Raw genomic sequence first — 18,004 nt, forward strand, 5'->3', positions numbered from 1 at the left:
TAATTAAAAAAAAAAAAAAAAAAAAAAGAGGAGGGTTTCTGCTAGCTCATAGTTATAAGTTTAACTGTAATATTTACTCATGTGATTGCATGGTTTGGAGAAGAGATGGATCGAGTAAAAACTAAAAGCAGTACTTCCGAAGGAATTAATAGTACTACGTGCGTTGAACACAAAGATACGTACGATCGAAGACGATTTTCCGGCCGGTGGGAAAAGCTAGCTGGCAAAAACAAAGATACAAGAACCGACAACTATTGATGATCAATGGTCTGTCGGCTTATCGATCGATCTAAGCTTTGTAATTGTTCTTTTCTGTGGACGTGTCTCATTGCCTGTCTTTACTAAAGGAGTTTTTGGATTCTTCTCGATCCCCCCACCCTCTTTGAGAAACCAAATCATCATCTAATTGGTAGATCTGTAATTCTTCGAGATTAATCATCATGTCATGATCTATCTTTACGTACGTGGTAGATTTCAATATTGTTATATATGTGTATGGAATAGGTTTTTTTTTTTTTTTGAAATAATAACTCATTTCCATTCATTCAAACCAATGGGATACAAGGAGGAAGGTCCTCCAAAGTTACAATATGATCATGATTGGATAGAGCATCTTTTGCTAACAAGTGAGCTATAGAGTTGCCATTTCTCCTTACATGAGAAACCTCCCACTTAGCAAAATTTCCTAAGAGCTGTTTAGCTTCACTAATAAACATGCTTGCACTGTTAAAGCCTTTCTTGCCACTTCTAAGCTGGTTAATAACTTGGATGGAGTCTCCTTCAATGATCACTTGTGTAAGGCCAAGCTCCATGCCAAATTGTGCAGTTTTAAGTGCACCGAATGTCTCAGCTAACAAAGGGTCCGGGAATAGAGGCTTCTTAGTCCTCAAGGTTGCAATTATCGAGCCTGAGCTGTTCCTCACAGCCACTCCCACTCCAACAATTCCTCTAGCTTTATCCACTGCACTGTCCCAATTCATCTTGACCCAATTTGTTTTTGGAGCCTGCCAAACCTCTGCTGAGTTACATACCATACCAGCTCTGCATCTCTCCTCAACCAGCTCATCCAAAATGAATCTAGCCTCTTGCACAATTACCTTCGGGTGAGCAAAAACACCTTTAAAGATTAAGGTGTTCCTTCTCCACCATATTTTACTTGCCACCACAGCAAACTCCTGGATTATCTTGCTTTCCATGGTTTGAAATAAGGCTTCGAGGAGTTGTTTCATTGACATGTATGGAAAATAGCACTTTTGTAACCTCTTTGAACATTGACTCCACACATCTTTGGCTGATTCACACCCCCATATAGCATGAAACGAGTCTTCTTCCTCCACATTGCATATAGGGCAGAGAGTGTGTTTAACTACCTTCTTTTTGAAGAGATTAGACTGGGTTGGAAGAGCTTCTTGACATGCTCTCCAAAGAAAAACTTTAACACTAGGCTGCACTTTTAACTTCCATAGCTGCTGCCAAAAGTCTTTGTGAGATGAGCTACTGGATGCTTGACTAGAGACAGAGGGGCTTCTAGCAATCTCTTTGTGGTAGGCACTCCTAACTGAGAATTCACCATCTTTTGTACCATGCCAAACAAGTCTATCTCTGCTGTTAAAGTAGCTTATGGGGGTTTTGATTATGGACTCAGCTTCTCTATGATTGAATATCTAGTGTACCAGTGCCAAATTCCATTGCTTTGTGATAGGGTCTATTAGAGAGGAGACTGTTGCATTGTTTTCCAGCACACTAACCGTACTCTGGGCCTTGCTAGGATTTGAGGAGGCTATCCATTTGTCTTCCCATACCTTGACTTGATAACCATTACCTATTCTCCAAAAGGACCCTGCCTTTACTAATGGCCTAGCTGCTAAGAAACTCCTCCAGATAAAAGAAGGTTTGGATCCTAATCTTGCCTCTTGAAAAGTTGAGCTTGGATAATATTTTGCTTTTATGACCTAAGCAGCAAGGGACTCAGGTTGTTGGATCAACCTCCAACATTGTTTGGCTAGCAATGCTGTGTTGAAAGCTTCAAAGTCCCTCAAACCCATACCCCCATCAGCTTTAGCCTTTCCCATATTTTTCCATGAGATCCAATGAATCTTGTGTTCCCTACCTTGCTGTCCCCACCAGAAGTTGCTGATGATCCTGTTGATTCCTTGGAGCAGTGAGTTGGGGAGCTTAAAAACCGACATTGTGTAGGTTGGAAGTGCTTGGATGACAGCTTTGATAAATATTTCATTCCCTGCTTGGGATAGCATTTTAACTCTATGATTGCTGACTTTAGCTCTAATGTTATCCAATATTCCTTTAAAAGTCTTGGCTTTATTCTTTCCAAGTACTGAAGGTAACCCCAAGTATTTTTCATATGACATGCCATTCCTTACCCCAACAATAGAAAGGATGAACTGCTGTGTTTCCCTTCTTGTATTTTTGCTGAAAATAATAGAGGTTTTCTCCAAATTAAGCCTTTGTCCCGATGCTGATTCATAGACTCTTAGTAACCCAAAAAGACTGCCCCACTCAATGGCATTAGCTTTGCAAAAAAGAAGGCAATCATCAGCAAAAAATAGATGAGAAATTCTAAGCCTATCTTTAGCAATAGGAACTCCATGAATCAATCCCTCTCCTTCAGCTTTACTAATCAGACTACTAAGTGCCTCAGCACACATGATAAAAATATAGGGGGAGAGGGGATCTCCTTGCCTAATCCCTCTAGATGGATGGAAGGACTCTTGAGGGGATCCATTAACCAAAATGGAGTAGGAAACTGACTCTATGCATCTCATCACCAATTCTATCCACTGATTGCAAAAACTCATCTTGGTGAGCACAGCTCTGATGAAACTCCATTCTAGCCTATCATAGGCTTTGCTCATATCTAGTTTCAAAGCAATGTAGCCCTCCTTCCCTGTCATTTTAGCCTTCATCGTATGCAGAGCTTCAAATGCCACTATCACATTATCAGAGATGACTCTATTGGGAATAAAGGCAGACTGAGAATTAGAGATGATAATAGGCAATACATTCTTAAGTCTATTGGCCACTACTTTAGAGATGAGCTTGTACATGACATTGCATAAAGATATGGGTCTGAATTCTGTGACTTTAGTGGGGTTCTTTTTCTTGGGAATTAAGGCAATGAAGGTATCATTAATAGCAGTGAGATTACTATCTGAATTCAGTACCTGTAAAATGGATTCACTGACTTGATTACCAATGAGGGACCAATGCTTCTGGTAATAGGCTGCTGGGAATCCATCTGGGCCAGGAGAGCTGAGGCCCTCCATTTGAAACAAAGCCTCTTCAATCTCTTGTTGTGTGTATGGCCTTGTTAGAGTAGCATTCTGTGCCTCTGTTACTCGAGTTTCCATAGAGTTCAAACATACTGAGATGTTTTCTGGAGAGGAAGAGTTGAAGAGATCTTTGAAATATTTTTGAAAGAGTGAATTAATACCCTCTTTGGATTGCACCTCCTGCCCATCTTCATCAATCAGCATCTTGATCATATTATTTTTCCTTCTGAGGGATGCACATTGGTGGAAAAATTTAGTGTTTCTATCACCCTCTCTTAGCCATCTTTGCTTTGATCTCTGCTGCCATCTCAGATTATCTTCCTCTAGAAGTCTGTTTATAGCCATTTGAGTCTGCTTGACTTGTTCAGTTAGGTGTCCTTCGTTTTCTTTTTGCAAATCATTCAAAAGAGCCAGTTGTTCAGTCATCTGTTGTTTGGGATTGCCTCCTGCGACTTTGTTCCATTGCATGAGTTTTTGTTTGCATAGGTTGAGGCTCTCAGTAATAACCTGCAAGTTGTTTTCAGGTTCCCTTGTGCTAAGCCATGCCTCCTCCACCAATTTGAGATAATCCTCCCTTTGGAACCAGCTAGCTTCCCACCTAAAAATTCTGTTCCTCCTGGCACCATGAGTTTGGCTCTCCTTCCAAGTTACTAGCAAAGGGCAATGGTCTGAACTCACAGCAGGGAGGGTGTAAACCCTCGAATTAGGGAAGGACTCATTCCAAAGTGAGTTACAAAATGCTCTATCAAGTCTTTCTTTGGTAAAGGCTCCCCCTTGCCTCCCATTAGTCCAAGTGAATTTGTTACCTATGGATCCCATATCACATAGTTCACAGGTCTCCACTGCAGTTCTAAAAGCCTCAATCTGAGCACCAGATCTCACAGCCTCTCCCCATTTCTCTCCAACACTGAGTATTTCATTAAAGTCTCCAACACATATCCACCCTTTTGGCCTCTCTGGTTTAATAGCTTGGAGTAAATGCCAACTGTCCTTCCTCTTAGTAGTGATGGGGTGTCCATAGAACCCAGTCAACAACCATTCCTCCCTCTTTTCATTCCCCTTAATCATTAGAGAAATATGATGTTTAGTAAATGTGTGCACTGCTGCCTCAATGTCCTCTTTCCAAAGAAAAGCAATTCCCCCACTCCTTCCTTTGCAGTCAATAACAAAGCTATTTTCAAATCCCAACCTAGTTTTGAGAGCTTCAATCTTTTCTCTTCTACTCTTTGTTTCCATCAAGAAAACAAAGGATGGGATCTTTTTAACCACCATTTGGTGTAAATCATGAACTGTCTGGGGGTTCCCAAGCCCCCGACAGTTCCAACTGAGGCAGCTCATTGGATTTGGTGGGGCTGTTCATCAGCCTCCACCATATCAGATTGTGTGAGATTTGAACTATCTTTTCCCTCAGTTTTGATTTTTTTACTGGATATAAGCCTGTCATTGGCCAAAGTATGGTTTCTTCCTCTCTTGTTACTAGTAGGTATGTTGGATCTACCTCCCACTCCCAAGGAGGTATTTCCATGACAGATATCTCGGGCCCTTCTTTTCCAGCTGGTGGTTTTCTTGGCTTGTTCAAGAACTTTAACCTGGTTTGAGATAAACTGGTCAAAGGATTGAATCTGGTTCATTAGATCATTCGACATCTCAGACTCTTTTGGATTTCTGTTTTTCAAGCTAGGGTCAAAGCTGTCATCTATAATAACAGTGTTTTTGTTGCTATATGTTGACTTCACCACTCCAACCATGTCGCATGTCTTCTCAACAAGAATAGCAGGAGCAGTTGCTGTCTCATTCATGCTTTCCATGCCTACTCTTTCTAACTTTATTTTTGACTTTATCACCTCCCCTAGCTCTTGATCTTTTCCAATGCCAACACCTTTTGCTTTGGGAAAGTCAGTTTCCTTTCCAATCCTCTGACATCCCTCCCTGAATTCTGCTGTGCCAGCAGAAGTGTCTTCTTTGTCTGCTTCTGTCTTCCTCCATGGACGAGGTTCAGTCTGAGCCTCCTGGTAATGGTCTTCACCATATCTTTTCTGTTGCAGTTCACTCTCCTTTACACTTGGAGCTCTTAGCCAGGATCCATATTGGTCCTGCCCCTGTCCACTCCTGCCACTGGAGCACAAAGAAAATGAGTGTTTGATGATCCCACACTTAAAACAAATTGAAGGCAACCTCTCATATTTAAAATACACCCAGGATTTCTTTCCCTCTATTGTGATGAACATTCCTCTCAGCAAAGTTTTTGTGATATCGAGCTCCACTCTTATTCTAAGAAACTTTCCCCAACCAATGCCTCTGTCATCTACATGAACTTTAATAAACTTTCCCAATCTGCTTCCAATCTGATAACCCACTTCCTGGTTCATGCAATCAAAAGGTAGATTGTAAGCTTGAATCCAAAATTCCTCTGTGGTGAACTGCACTTCATTGATAGATTTTGAGCCACTAAAAGCTTGAAAACACAGTAGCCATCTGTCGAAGGACCATGGTCTACCATTGATCACCCTCTCCAAGTCCTTTTTGCTGTGGAAATCAATGATGAATTTGTTAGAACCAACTTCTGAGAATTGTATCCAACTCTCACATTTCCAGACTTTTGACATAGTCTCTTGAATGCTTCCCTGTTGATCGTTTTTTCTGCCACGATCATGACAAGCAAACAAAGGTGTTTTGTTTTCACATAAGTCCCTGATGTTGTCTGTTGTAGAGCTAGACCCTCCTTCTCCTTCTCTGTTAGACTTAGTTTCTCCCATTGTTTCGATAGCTCCTCTTCCATGATCACCTCTCTCTCAAACCAGCACTGGCTAACCCGAAAGACTCACTCTACACTAGAGAGAAAACTCACTTGCATGCAAGCAAGACGTAGCTGGGGATCGTTATGGCTGGATTCTTTGGAGTTTTTAATTGTAGTTAGTTTTATATTTTTTTTATAGATATTGTGATTTTAATATTTATATAAGATTATGCTAAACTTAACTAGATTAAAGAGGTTAATTTTGAGTTTGTTTTAATCCATTTATATAAACAGGTCAAAACAGGTTGACACGACACGACCCGTTATGTTATTGGGTCGTGTTAGGGTTTGAGATTTTGATACGATAAGCTTAACGGGTCGGGTTAGGATTGACCTATATAGTATAATATATATGTCTTGACATGACACGAACACGACCCGTTAACACGATTTGACACTCCTAATTTTCGGGTACGTAGTGCTACTCAGCATATCAAAAGTGACCAAAAAATGTATCGAATCTTTTTTTTCTTTCATTTTTTCATTATTTATTATTGATTTAAAATCCAAAAAAAAAAACTTTAAGGTAACATTTGTAATTATCATGCTAAGTAGACCTTAATTAATTTTGTGTATTTCTACAAATTAATGACCCAAAAGGGTACTGAATGATCTGCATGAACAACCGACCAAGCTTCAGGATCGACTAATTGGAACCTGATCAATGCATGCACATCATGTGCAGCTGCTTGTTTTTTTACCAGCTCTGAGTGTAAAAAAGAGAGACTTTTCAGGACGTAGCTACTTTTGCCCTTTTTTCAGGTTTGCATGCACCAAAGTTGCAATGTTTCCATTTACTATTTTGGCTTGGGACCCCACTTGATAAAGTGATGCAGTAGGCATCAGAAACCCGCGTTCCATCATCTTTGACGTACAATGCATAATTATTTGTTTAAATTGTTGGAATTTTTATAGATTTTTTGGACGTGATCATTATATATACAAGTATATATGTTAGCATACAGCTGATCAATGCATTTATGCAGGATCTACATTAATTAATGCTAGTTCTTTTATCCTTTTGCTTCTATTGTTGATCGCATTCATTAACATGATGATCAATAAAGAGATTATCCGTGTCTATATACTATGAGGATCGACATCTTCTGAAGTTCTTGTTCAGATTTGAACATCTCAAGTATTGGAGAATGATCACAGCAGCACACTAATAAAGGAAAGGAAATTGCCATCACATGAAATTCATCAACTCTGTTGCTTATTACATTCACGTTTGAAATTCTGTTATTTGTTTTTCTTTTGTTGAGTTGTATATAGAGGACACTATTGTCTTTTCATAGCTCGAGTTAGTTAGAATATTCTTTCCTTATTTGTATATATGTACATACTGTTTCATGGCAATAGACGTGAGACACAAAATATTTCTTCTACAGTTGTTCTTCCTCTGTGCTCTTCCATTTCCATTTCCATTTCCTTTTGTTACATGGTATCAGACAGCGCCATTGATCCAATGGCGAATATAGACAATGAAAATGCTTCCAAATCTTCTCAAGACATACTTCCCCCAAGTCGATACCTCAATTTCTCACCCCTTTCAACCCATTCCGAATTGAGAATGGTGATAATCCAACTGCTGCCCTGGTTTCTGATCTTCTCACTGCTGATAACTATGTCAGCTGGTCACGCAGTATTAGTCATGCTCTTCGTGCGAAAAATAAACTTGGGTTTATCAATGGCACATTGCTTAAACCTACTACTTCATCAGATCATGTTTTCGAAGCTTGAGAGAGATGCAACGATTTAGTTGTCTCATGGTTGCAAAATTCTATAAGTTCCTCTGTGAAATCCAGCTTGACTTTAGTTGATGATTCTCGAACTTTGTGGTTGGGACTTCAAGATCGTTTTACTCAACAAAACAGTCCTCGAATTTTCCAACTCAAATGAGATTAAGCTAGTTTATCCCAAAATCAAGATCATGTTAGCATCTATTTTGGTAATGTTAAAGGACCATGGGATGAACTTGTTGTCTATGAACCTATTCCTGACTGTGAATGTGGCAAACTAAAGATCCTTCATAACCGATATGACCGTGATTGTGTCATCCAATTTCTCATGGGTTTATCTGATTCTTACTCTAACACTAGAGACCAGATCATGCTTCTTGATCCATTACCTCCTCTTAACCGTGTTTTCTCAATAGTTCAGCAACATGAATGCCAACATCAAATAATTTCCACTCCCAACCCTCTGATTCCATGGCTATGCATGCCAAACTCTTCTATCATTCAACCAAAACCTCTGCCAAATTCAGTAACCAGAAAAACAATCGCCCTTATTGTTCCCATTGCAAAATCCCTGGCCATTCCCTTGATACTTGTTTCAAGGCAGGTAATGCCGATCCACCACAATGCACACATTGTCACATGACTGTTCATAGCATTGAGAAATGCTATAAACTAAATGGTTATCCTCTTGGACATGAGCTCCATGGCAAAACCAAAAATATTGCAGTAGCTGTCACTCATCCTCGAGCACATTCAGACAGTGACTATGATGAAGACTCAACTGAATCCATAGCTCTTACCAAGAGTCAGTACCAGCAACTCATTGCCCTTTTGCATTCCAATGACACCAGCTCAGCCATGGCCTCACTAACCGTAGCTTAACCTTCTTCTTCATCCTCAAATAACCAAGTCAGCTCTTCACGAGTTTCTGGCATGGCCACTTGCCTTTCTACTCACACACAGCACCCTTCACAACCACACACCTGAACTTGGATACTTGACACGATCTGTTGCACCTTCTTTTTCACATTCATCACAGCTACTTTGTCATCAAGTCAAATTGCCAAATGGAGAAGCTGTCCTTGTTACCCATATTGGTGTAGTAAGACTTTCTAACCATTTAGTTCTAAATAATGTTCTATGTGTTCCTTCATTTCATTTTAACTTATTGTCTGCCAAGAAACTTGCACAAGACAATTGTCGCTGCCTAATTTTTCTGTCCAACTTTTGTTTTTCTCTAGGACTTAACATCTTGGACAATAATTGGGATGGGTGAAGTTAGAAGCAGTCTTTATCATCTCCTCCAGTCACGAGTGTCACCTTCAGCTCTAGTTGATGCTTTGCCCAATTCCATTCAACAATATCCTTCCACCTATGCTTCTGTCACTCATACAAATTCCATTTCTGACTTGTGACATTACCGACTTGGCCATACTTCATTTTCAATATTAGTTTTAATTACCAATCCCATTGTAAGAAACAATTTGAAATTCAATAAGCATGAACCTTGTTCAGTTTGTCCTTTAGCAAAACAACATCATTTACCTTTTCTCAATCACATCATTCCTCTTTACATGCCTTTGATATTATCCACTATGATATATGGGGTCCAAACTCCACCATTGCAAGTGATGGTCAACTTGGGTTTATATGCTTAAAAATAAATCAAACACCAAGTCTTGCATTGTCTCTTTTTGCAACTTAATTAAAACCCAATTCCAAACTAAGGTAAAGGTCCTTAGAAGTGACATGGCTCTGAGTTCCAAATGAGAGAATTCTTTCAAAATAAAGGCATTATCCATCAGAAGAGTTGTGTGTAAACTCTCCAACAAAATGGAAGAGTAGAAAGAAAATACCAACACATCATAAATGTAGCTCGAGCATTGAAATTCCAGTCCAACATCCCTCTCAAATTTTGGACTGACTGTGTCTTAACAGCAGTCTATCTTATCAATCGAACACCCACCCCTCTCTTGCAAAATAAAACCCCTTATGAGAGACTCTACTCAATGCTCCACCAAAGTACAACCATAAAGGTTTTTGGATGCCTTGCTTATGCCTCTACACTGTCTCATGGGAGAAAAAAGTTTGATCCATGAAGCAAAGCATGTGTGTTCTTAGGCTATCTTTTTGGTGTCAAAGCATACAAGTTACTTGATCTACAAATTGGGCAAGTATTTTTGTCCTGATATGTCCAATTCCATGAAACCACCTTCTCATTCCATCCCACTCATTCTTCTTCCTTTCCTGTTCCCTTCTCTTTTCCACCCCCTATTCTTTCAAACCTACCACATTCTATACCAACTTCTACTCCATCACTTCCACAACCACCTATCAACTCCATTCCAGACAGCCCTTCCTTTCCAATTGTTTCCCCCTCACCACCATTATCTTTCATTCCTAATCCACCACCCCTCCCTACCTTCTCTCCAATTCCTCTTCGCAGGTCAACTAGAACTCGAAGTGCTCCTCAGTACCTATAGGATTTTCATTACCAAAGGACTGCACTAACTGCACCCATTCCAGAGTTGAACAAGCAGCTATTGTCCTCTTCAGGTAAGCCTTTTTCACTACACAACACTCTTTCATATCATGTTTTCTCACCACCACATCAAGCTTTTTCAACCACCATCTCATCACACATTGAACCCAAGACTTATGAACAAGCCCTTAAGGACCCTGGATAGTGCAAAGTAATGGATATTGAGCTAGCTACCTTGGAGGCAAACAATACTTAGCAGCTCATTGATTTACCTCATAGAAAAATTTCCATTGATTACAAATATGTCTATAAGATAAATTACAATTCAGATGGGAGTGTTGAAAGGTTGAAGGCACGGCTAGTAGCTAAAGGCTACACTCAACTTGAAGGGGTGGACTATCAAGAGACATTCTCTCCTGTTACAAAATTGGTCACCGTGAGATGTCTTCTTGGAATTGCATCAGTCAAAAGCTGGCATTTACATCAATTTGATATAAATAATGCCTTCTTGCATGTGGATCTCCATGAAGACATTTATATGAATAAACTCCCTGGTTACACCAAAGGATCTCCCCACCAAGTTTGCAAGTTACTCAAGAGTTTATATGACCTCAAGCAAGCATCGAGGCAATGATATTCCAAGTTCTCCATTGTTCTGATTGACTCAGGTTTCTCCCAATCAAAGGCTGATTACAGCCTTTTCACTCGAGAAGCACATGGCATCTTTGTTGCCATCCTTGTGTATGTTGATGACATACTGGTGGCAAGCAATGACCTTAACTCTGTCCATGCATTGAAATCCCTTTTACACAGCAAATTCAAGATTAAGGACCTAGGCAAACTAAGATACTTTCTTGGCACTGAAATTGCAAGATCCTCCAAAGGAATTTATCTATGTCAACGAAAGTATACACTGGACATCTTAGCAGACTCAGGCAATCTAGGCAGCAACATAGCTAAAGTCCCCATGGAACAAAATCTTAAATTGACTCAATCTACTGGTATTCCACTATCTGATTCAAGTGTTTACAGACGCATGATTGGTCGACTACTATATCTCACTATATCTCGACCTGACATCAGCTTTAGTATCCAAACTCTTAGTCAATTCTTGGCCACCCCAACTGATGTTCATCTCTTGGCAGCACAGAAAGTGCTTCGTTATCTCAAAGTTGCCCCTGGTCAAGGCCTTTTCCTCCCTAATTCCTCATCTTTTCAACTTGAGGCCTACTGCAACTCTAATTGGGTTTCCTGCCCAAATACCAAACGATCCATTAATGGCTATTGCGTGTTCCTTGGCTCTTCTTTAATCTCTTGGAAGTCCAAGAAGCAAGCTGTTGTTTCCCAATCCTCGGCAGAAGCAGAATATCACTCAATGGCAGCTACTTGTTCAGAATTAATGTGGCTCAGGTTCATCTTGGCTGCACTTCAAGTTCACCATCCACAAGCTATCCTGCTCTACTGTGATAACCAAGCCGCCATACATATTGTTGCAAATCCCATCTTCCATGAACGCACTAAACATATCGAGCTCGACCACCATTTAATTAGAGACAGAATTCAAGAGGGCAATGTATGCACTCGTTATGTCCCCAGGTCTGCTCAGGTTGCCAATACCATGACCAAAGTTTTATCTTCTAAAGTCCTCCATATTCACTTATCCAAGATGGGAGTCGTAAACCTTTACGCTTCATCTTGCGGGGGAGTATTGGAAAATGAATCACAGCAGCACACTAATAAAGGAAAAGAAGTTGCCATCACATGAAATTCACCAAATCTGTTGCTTATTACATTCACGTTTGTAATTATGTTATTTGCTTTTCTTTTGCTGAGTTGTATATAGGGGGCACTACTGTCTTTTCATAGCTAGATTTAGTTAGAATATTCTTTCCTTATTTGTATATATGTATGTAACGTTTCGTGGCAATAGACGCAAGACACATAGAATGTTTCTTTTGCAGTTGTTCTTCCTCTGTGCTCTTCCATTTCCATTTGCTTTTGTTACACCATCATCTTTGACGTACAATGCATCATTATTTGTTTAAATTGTTGGAATTTTTATAGATTTTTAGGACGTGATCATTATATATACAAGTATATATGTTAGCATGCAGTTGATCGATGCTTTTATGCAGGATCTACATTAATTAATTCTAGTTCTTTTATCCTTTTACTTTTGTTGTTGATTGCATTCACTAACCAGAATAAAGAGATTATCCGTGTCTATATACTATGAGGATCGAGATCTTCTGAAGTTCTTCTTCAGATTTGAACATCTCAAGTGCTAGAAATATATATATATATATATATATATATTTATATTGTCTCCCAACTCTCATGGGACTTTTCATTGTCTACGTACATTTCCAACTTTTTAACATTTCTTGAGCAATTCATCAATTATATATATGCATGGAACCCTCGATCTACTACGGCCCAACACTGATTGAGAAACCATGCACGGATGTAAATCATTTCTTGATCTACTTGAAAAGTACTGTAGTTAATTGGATGTGACAAGAGGAGCATGCGAACATGTACATGTGGTACTATGGAAATTGGAAAGGAAGAAAAAGAAAGAGATCAGAAAAGATGGCAACCGTCGACAAGCTTTAGCTAGCTAGCCTTTAGCCAACTTTAGCAAAAAGGGTCATGAAATGATTGTAGTAGTGGCATGCATGATGAGATCTACTTGGTTTCATTATCACAAGGATCCACACTGAAAAGAAGTAGTATTAGGTTATAAACGATGATATTAATTAGGCTTTTGAAATCCTTAAAAGGTAATATAAATTTTGCACTTTACAAAAGATCACATGCATGGAATATAATGAATAAATGCTTTTGAAGTAATTCATTAGTATTTTGTATTTTAGTTGGGTGTTTTAGATTTTTTATACCTAGATTTTGACCTTTTATGATTATTTATATTCTCAAGTGTTTGGTTGTAACCATGCACGACTTTCTTCCGTCACAAAATAAAATTAGTTACGTTCACTTCTTTAAAAAAAAAAATGCTTTTGAAGTAATGATTAGATAGTTTCAATGTACAAACATTTCAAAATACAAATACATATATATAATATTATGATCATTCTATCATAATATGTAATTAATGTGATGGATTCAAATTGCATACCCTACTTGCCATAAATGACTCGTGGGGTATTATATATATGGTCTGTAGGCCAAGAATCCTTTTCATCATGATCAGTACAACCTTTTGTGAGTGGTCGAGAAGTAGTATATAGTACTACTACGTAATTAACATGAATATAATTATCAAAGAAGAAGCTGATTCCAGCATTGGTTTATACATTGAGAGGGGTCACACTCATGAGTCACGGCCACCCATTAATGATTCCTTTGGTTGCTCTACAGAGGTACAGCTTATTCAATTTTTTCTGAATTTTTGAACTCAACATGGACCTACCTAAACTTTTTGGCATCCCTTAATATGTTTCTATTTTGGAGTTGCATGCAGTTTGCAGACCTGGCCATTGAAAAGAATAGAAAATTTTATAGAATTAACTTATCTTCTAAAATCGGTTTTATAAAATAATATTATTCATTCATTCTAAATATGTCTAAAACTTTTTTCACAGATAATATAGAATTATTCCTTAACAAAGAAGGCATAATGCATGACCTTAATTTTATTGATCATGGAGTATACATATTCCGCGGGAATATTAATACTAGTAGAGCTGCTAAAGTTTTTACAGTATTGAATAATGATATACCCATAATATTTTGTATAATATATTATATAACAATATGTTAAATCAGAGATATTTTTGTAAACTATCTTATAAAAATAATATAATTTTATAAAAATATTCTTCATTTAACATATTGTTATACAATTTATTGTACAAAATATTGTAAATTAATCATTTTCCATTTGTAAAAGAATGCGAGTAGTACTGCCAATTACGTCTTCCCTATATTCATTCATGATGGAAAATCTAATCTCACACACTATATTCACAAATTGACACGTGTTGAAAGGGCAAGCTAGCATGAAAATGAGTTTTTTTTTTTTAAACAATATGCGAGTATGAAGGAAAGGACAGGCCACCCACAATCGGGCGATATAGGCAGACAGACAGGCAGACAATGACTTCATTGTACAACCTAATGCCTTGATATTTAAGTTAATTGTTCAGCTAGCTAGCTAAGGGTAATTTTGTCCTTTGGTGGTGAAAATGAGAAACATAATCAGCTAGATCATTTTATGGCAATTATGTGGAGGTTTCCCAAAGTTTATTAGTCTATATGTTAAGTGCATATTCACCCATATATATGTATTTAGGGTCGAGCGAAATAATTGAAGAAAATTTTATAAAAAAAAAAATCAATGGTCCATAGTTAACTTTATATCTTGAATACTCGACTGCAAATCACAAATGATACTATCTCTTTTATAATAATTATAATGAGAGTTCAATTATATTATTGATTAGTCATTTTAAAATATAAATTCAAATGTGACTTGAATCTCTCTTAAAACGTTACACAAATTCTCAACATGAATTTAATTGCGAAAGTGAAAACTCTCGCAAACTAACGAATAATACTCCAATATCTTTATTCTCGATAGGCCAATTACAAGGAGATGTTTTTTGCCCCCATTGACATTTGTGCAACTATTTTGTTTCAATTTTGTCATTCTTATATTGATATGTTGGTTTAGGGCATATTATTTAACACCCTAAGAAAAATATTTATTTGTGGTTAGGTATTTGCGATGAAAAAAATAAAAATGAGTCTATTTACGTTGCAATTAATGCCTAGCAACGAATAAAAATTTTTCTAGTTAGCTTCAATAGACCTACAAGGACTTGGAAGGAGAATATATATCATGGAAGGAGAATATATTTTAGGTGGTCCATTTACGATGTTTAAGCTCTCTCTTATGAATATATAATCATCAATTCAGAAACCAAACAAAAGAAGAAAGTAGTACTGAACACGTTTGACCCTTACAATATTTTTATTATAAGACTATATTTTTATTGAATTTAAGTATGATCATCAAGATAATTGATGTCTGTAATCTATGGATCTTGAATGATTTGTTTTTCGAAAATGCTATTTGTAGTTAGAGTAATACTAGATAGTCATAGAGTATGAAAGTGTCGCGCACTTTTTTTTAAAAAGAACATAATTTATTATTAAAAAAATAATTTTTTTATGTGGATCTTATATTTATCTACTTTTTTTATGAAAATGTGCGGCGTTTATGCACTCTATGATTGTAAATATTATTTCTTGCAAATATCATTTATCCTTATGATTTATACTCACATGATAACAACACGTACTGACTAACATATCAGCTATTAATTAATATGTTGAAAATTATGAAATTTGAAATTATAAGTACATATAGTACTGTTATGTACTTTTAATAGTATAAAATGGATTCGAATATATTTATTATTGTTAATTTTTTTTTAGTATTATTTTATGTGTTCATCTATTTATCGGTTTGCGAATAATATATAGAGAATCTTAATCCGATGGCACTCATCACTTACTAAAAAAATAATCAAACACCCACTGCATGCCCGTGGTTGCACCTTCTCCTATTTATGGAAGGATATGGGAGTGAGAGGAGGGCGGGAAGACTAGGAAAGCTTAGAGGGAACGTCGGGAGACAATGCAGGCCATGTGGGGTTTAAAAATACTCAGATTCCATACTCAAAAAGTTCAGCCTTTTTAAACTTTGGCCTTTCGAAAATGCTTCTTCTATGGATATGAGTGAATGCATTAATTGCCTTTCAAAAGACATGAGTCCTTTGATTCCATTTCTCATGTAGATCATGGGTTCCATTCATTTTATCGTTATGTATTTTCATTATTTGGAGTAATTTTCACTCCAAATATTGGGAACCCTTCCATGATAAAATTTACAAAAGAACAAGATCAATCATTTAAAATGAAAATCACTTAAAATACGACACGTCAACTCGCTAGTAGGTTGCTTTGTAGAGTTTTTTTTTTTTCTTGATACAACGGGGTTTAAGGGTTTCGAATCTAAATTTTTTATTTAGAGAACTGAGTTGTATGTCATCAAGCTATCAACCTCTTGGCCTGTTTTGTAGAGTTAGATCAAACAAAATGAGATTCTTGATTGTATGAAAAAAAAAAAAAAAAAAACAGATTATTGGGTTTCTTAAGAATTAAAAACCTTCTTAAGAAACCATTCGATAATAAAATTTGGAAAAAAAAAAAAAAAAAAGATCAAACAGTTAAAATATGACACATCACACATCAACTTGTATGATTGGAGATGATAAAATGTAAAGATGAAAAAAATCATAAACCACCTTAAAAGGCCTGGCTGAAATTAAGTTTATTTTATTTCCATAAACTAAAAGAGTGTAGTTGGCAAACATGTGACTTTGCAGCTTTTGCCTTTCAAATACCAAACTAAAATTCTTCTTTATATATTGATTAATACCACAAGTTAAGTCAATAAAGCATACCAAAGCCCTTCCAGTTTTGGAGTCAACCCCCACCATATCATAACATACCATGCATGCAAAACAAGAACAACTTTTTGTTGACATAAAAACCCACTTTTGCCCCCCTCCTCAAACTATCATGGATTTTAACCATTACGCTTCAATTACTAGGGGTGAAAACCGACGTCGTTGGCGCGGTTTTTGGGCAAAACTGACGCCGAGTGATGTCTGGAAAAATGGATGAGGTGCCGACCGTAACCGGTCGATGGCGAGGAGGACACCGATCGAGGCAGTTCTCTGCCGGTTCTCGGTCGGCATCGATTCTTTGGCGGTTCTAGTGAGATAATTATGAGAGAGAATGAGAGAGGGAGAGATGCATAGGAGAGAGAGAGAGTTGCAGAAGAGAGAGAGAGGGTTACAGAGGAGAGTTCGAGAAGAAGAAGATCGGGAAAGAAGAAGAATACTCTTAACGAAACGACGCCGTTTCACTTAAGTTTAAGTGGAACGGCGTCGTTTCAGACTTATTATTTTTTTCTTACGTCCTTAATAAAACGACGACGTTTGGTTTAATGCCAAACGGCGTCGTTTCCAGTATCAGTTGCAATACTTATTAACTAAAACGGCGCCGTTCAACTTAAACTTAAGTGGAACGACGCCGTTTTGATAAGGGTATATTAAAAAAAAAAGATTTTATTATATCGGTCGATTCAGTGGTCCGGTCCAGCTTCAAACCGAGACCGAACCGCTGAACATCAGTTTCTTGAAATTTTCACCGCACGCCGACCGGTTCCGGCCAGTTCCTGACGCGGCCGGTCGGTTCGCGTCGGTGGCGGCCAGTGCTGTCGGTTTCTGTACAGCCCTATCAATTACTATACAATCTTCAATTCCTATTGAATTATCATCAAACAAAAATAGGTAATGTGATATAATTTTAAAGGTGCAATGTATCAGTTTTGATAATTCGAGATAAACTTTCCAACCCTTCACAATTGAAGGGTACAAAGTGTATTTTTCTCTAATATTTTTCTTACTATTTTTTTCATTTAATTTATATTATGATTTTCATTTTGAGAAAGAAGACAAGATCACGACAAGTAATTATTAGGTACATTCGGAATATACATGCATAATATTCTTGTATTATTATAAGTAATACTAAATACAGTTTTAAAGTGTTTACATTCTGTAACTTTCTTTAAAAAAAAGTATGATTTATTATT

At 37.4% G+C, this 18,004-nt stretch overlaps 2 protein-coding genes across 2 annotated transcripts; one reads left to right on the forward strand and one right to left on the reverse strand.

The window, feature by feature from the left end:
* Window positions 1–545: 545 nt before the first annotated feature.
* Window positions 546–1,196, reverse strand: LOC118348606. Its single transcript, XM_035690650.1, has one exon. It carries the CDS (start codon window positions 1,194–1,196, stop codon window positions 546–548), a length of 651 nt encoding a protein of 216 aa, XP_035546543.1.
* Window positions 1,197–8,468: 7,272 nt separating this feature from the next.
* LOC109010276 (uncharacterized mitochondrial protein AtMg00810-like) lies at window positions 8,469–12,076 on the forward strand. Its single transcript, XM_018991052.1, has 2 exons — window positions 8,469–8,634; window positions 10,980–12,076. The coding sequence occupies exons 1-2, from the start codon at window positions 8,469–8,471 to the stop codon at window positions 12,074–12,076; spliced, it is 1,263 nt and encodes a 420-aa protein (XP_018846597.1).
* Window positions 12,077–18,004: the final 5,928 nt, after the last annotated feature.

Source organism: Juglans regia, chromosome 6 (assembly GCF_001411555.2).
Source record: "Juglans regia cultivar Chandler chromosome 6, Walnut 2.0, whole genome shotgun sequence".
Lineage (NCBI taxonomy): Eukaryota > Viridiplantae > Streptophyta > Magnoliopsida > Fagales > Juglandaceae > Juglans > Juglans regia.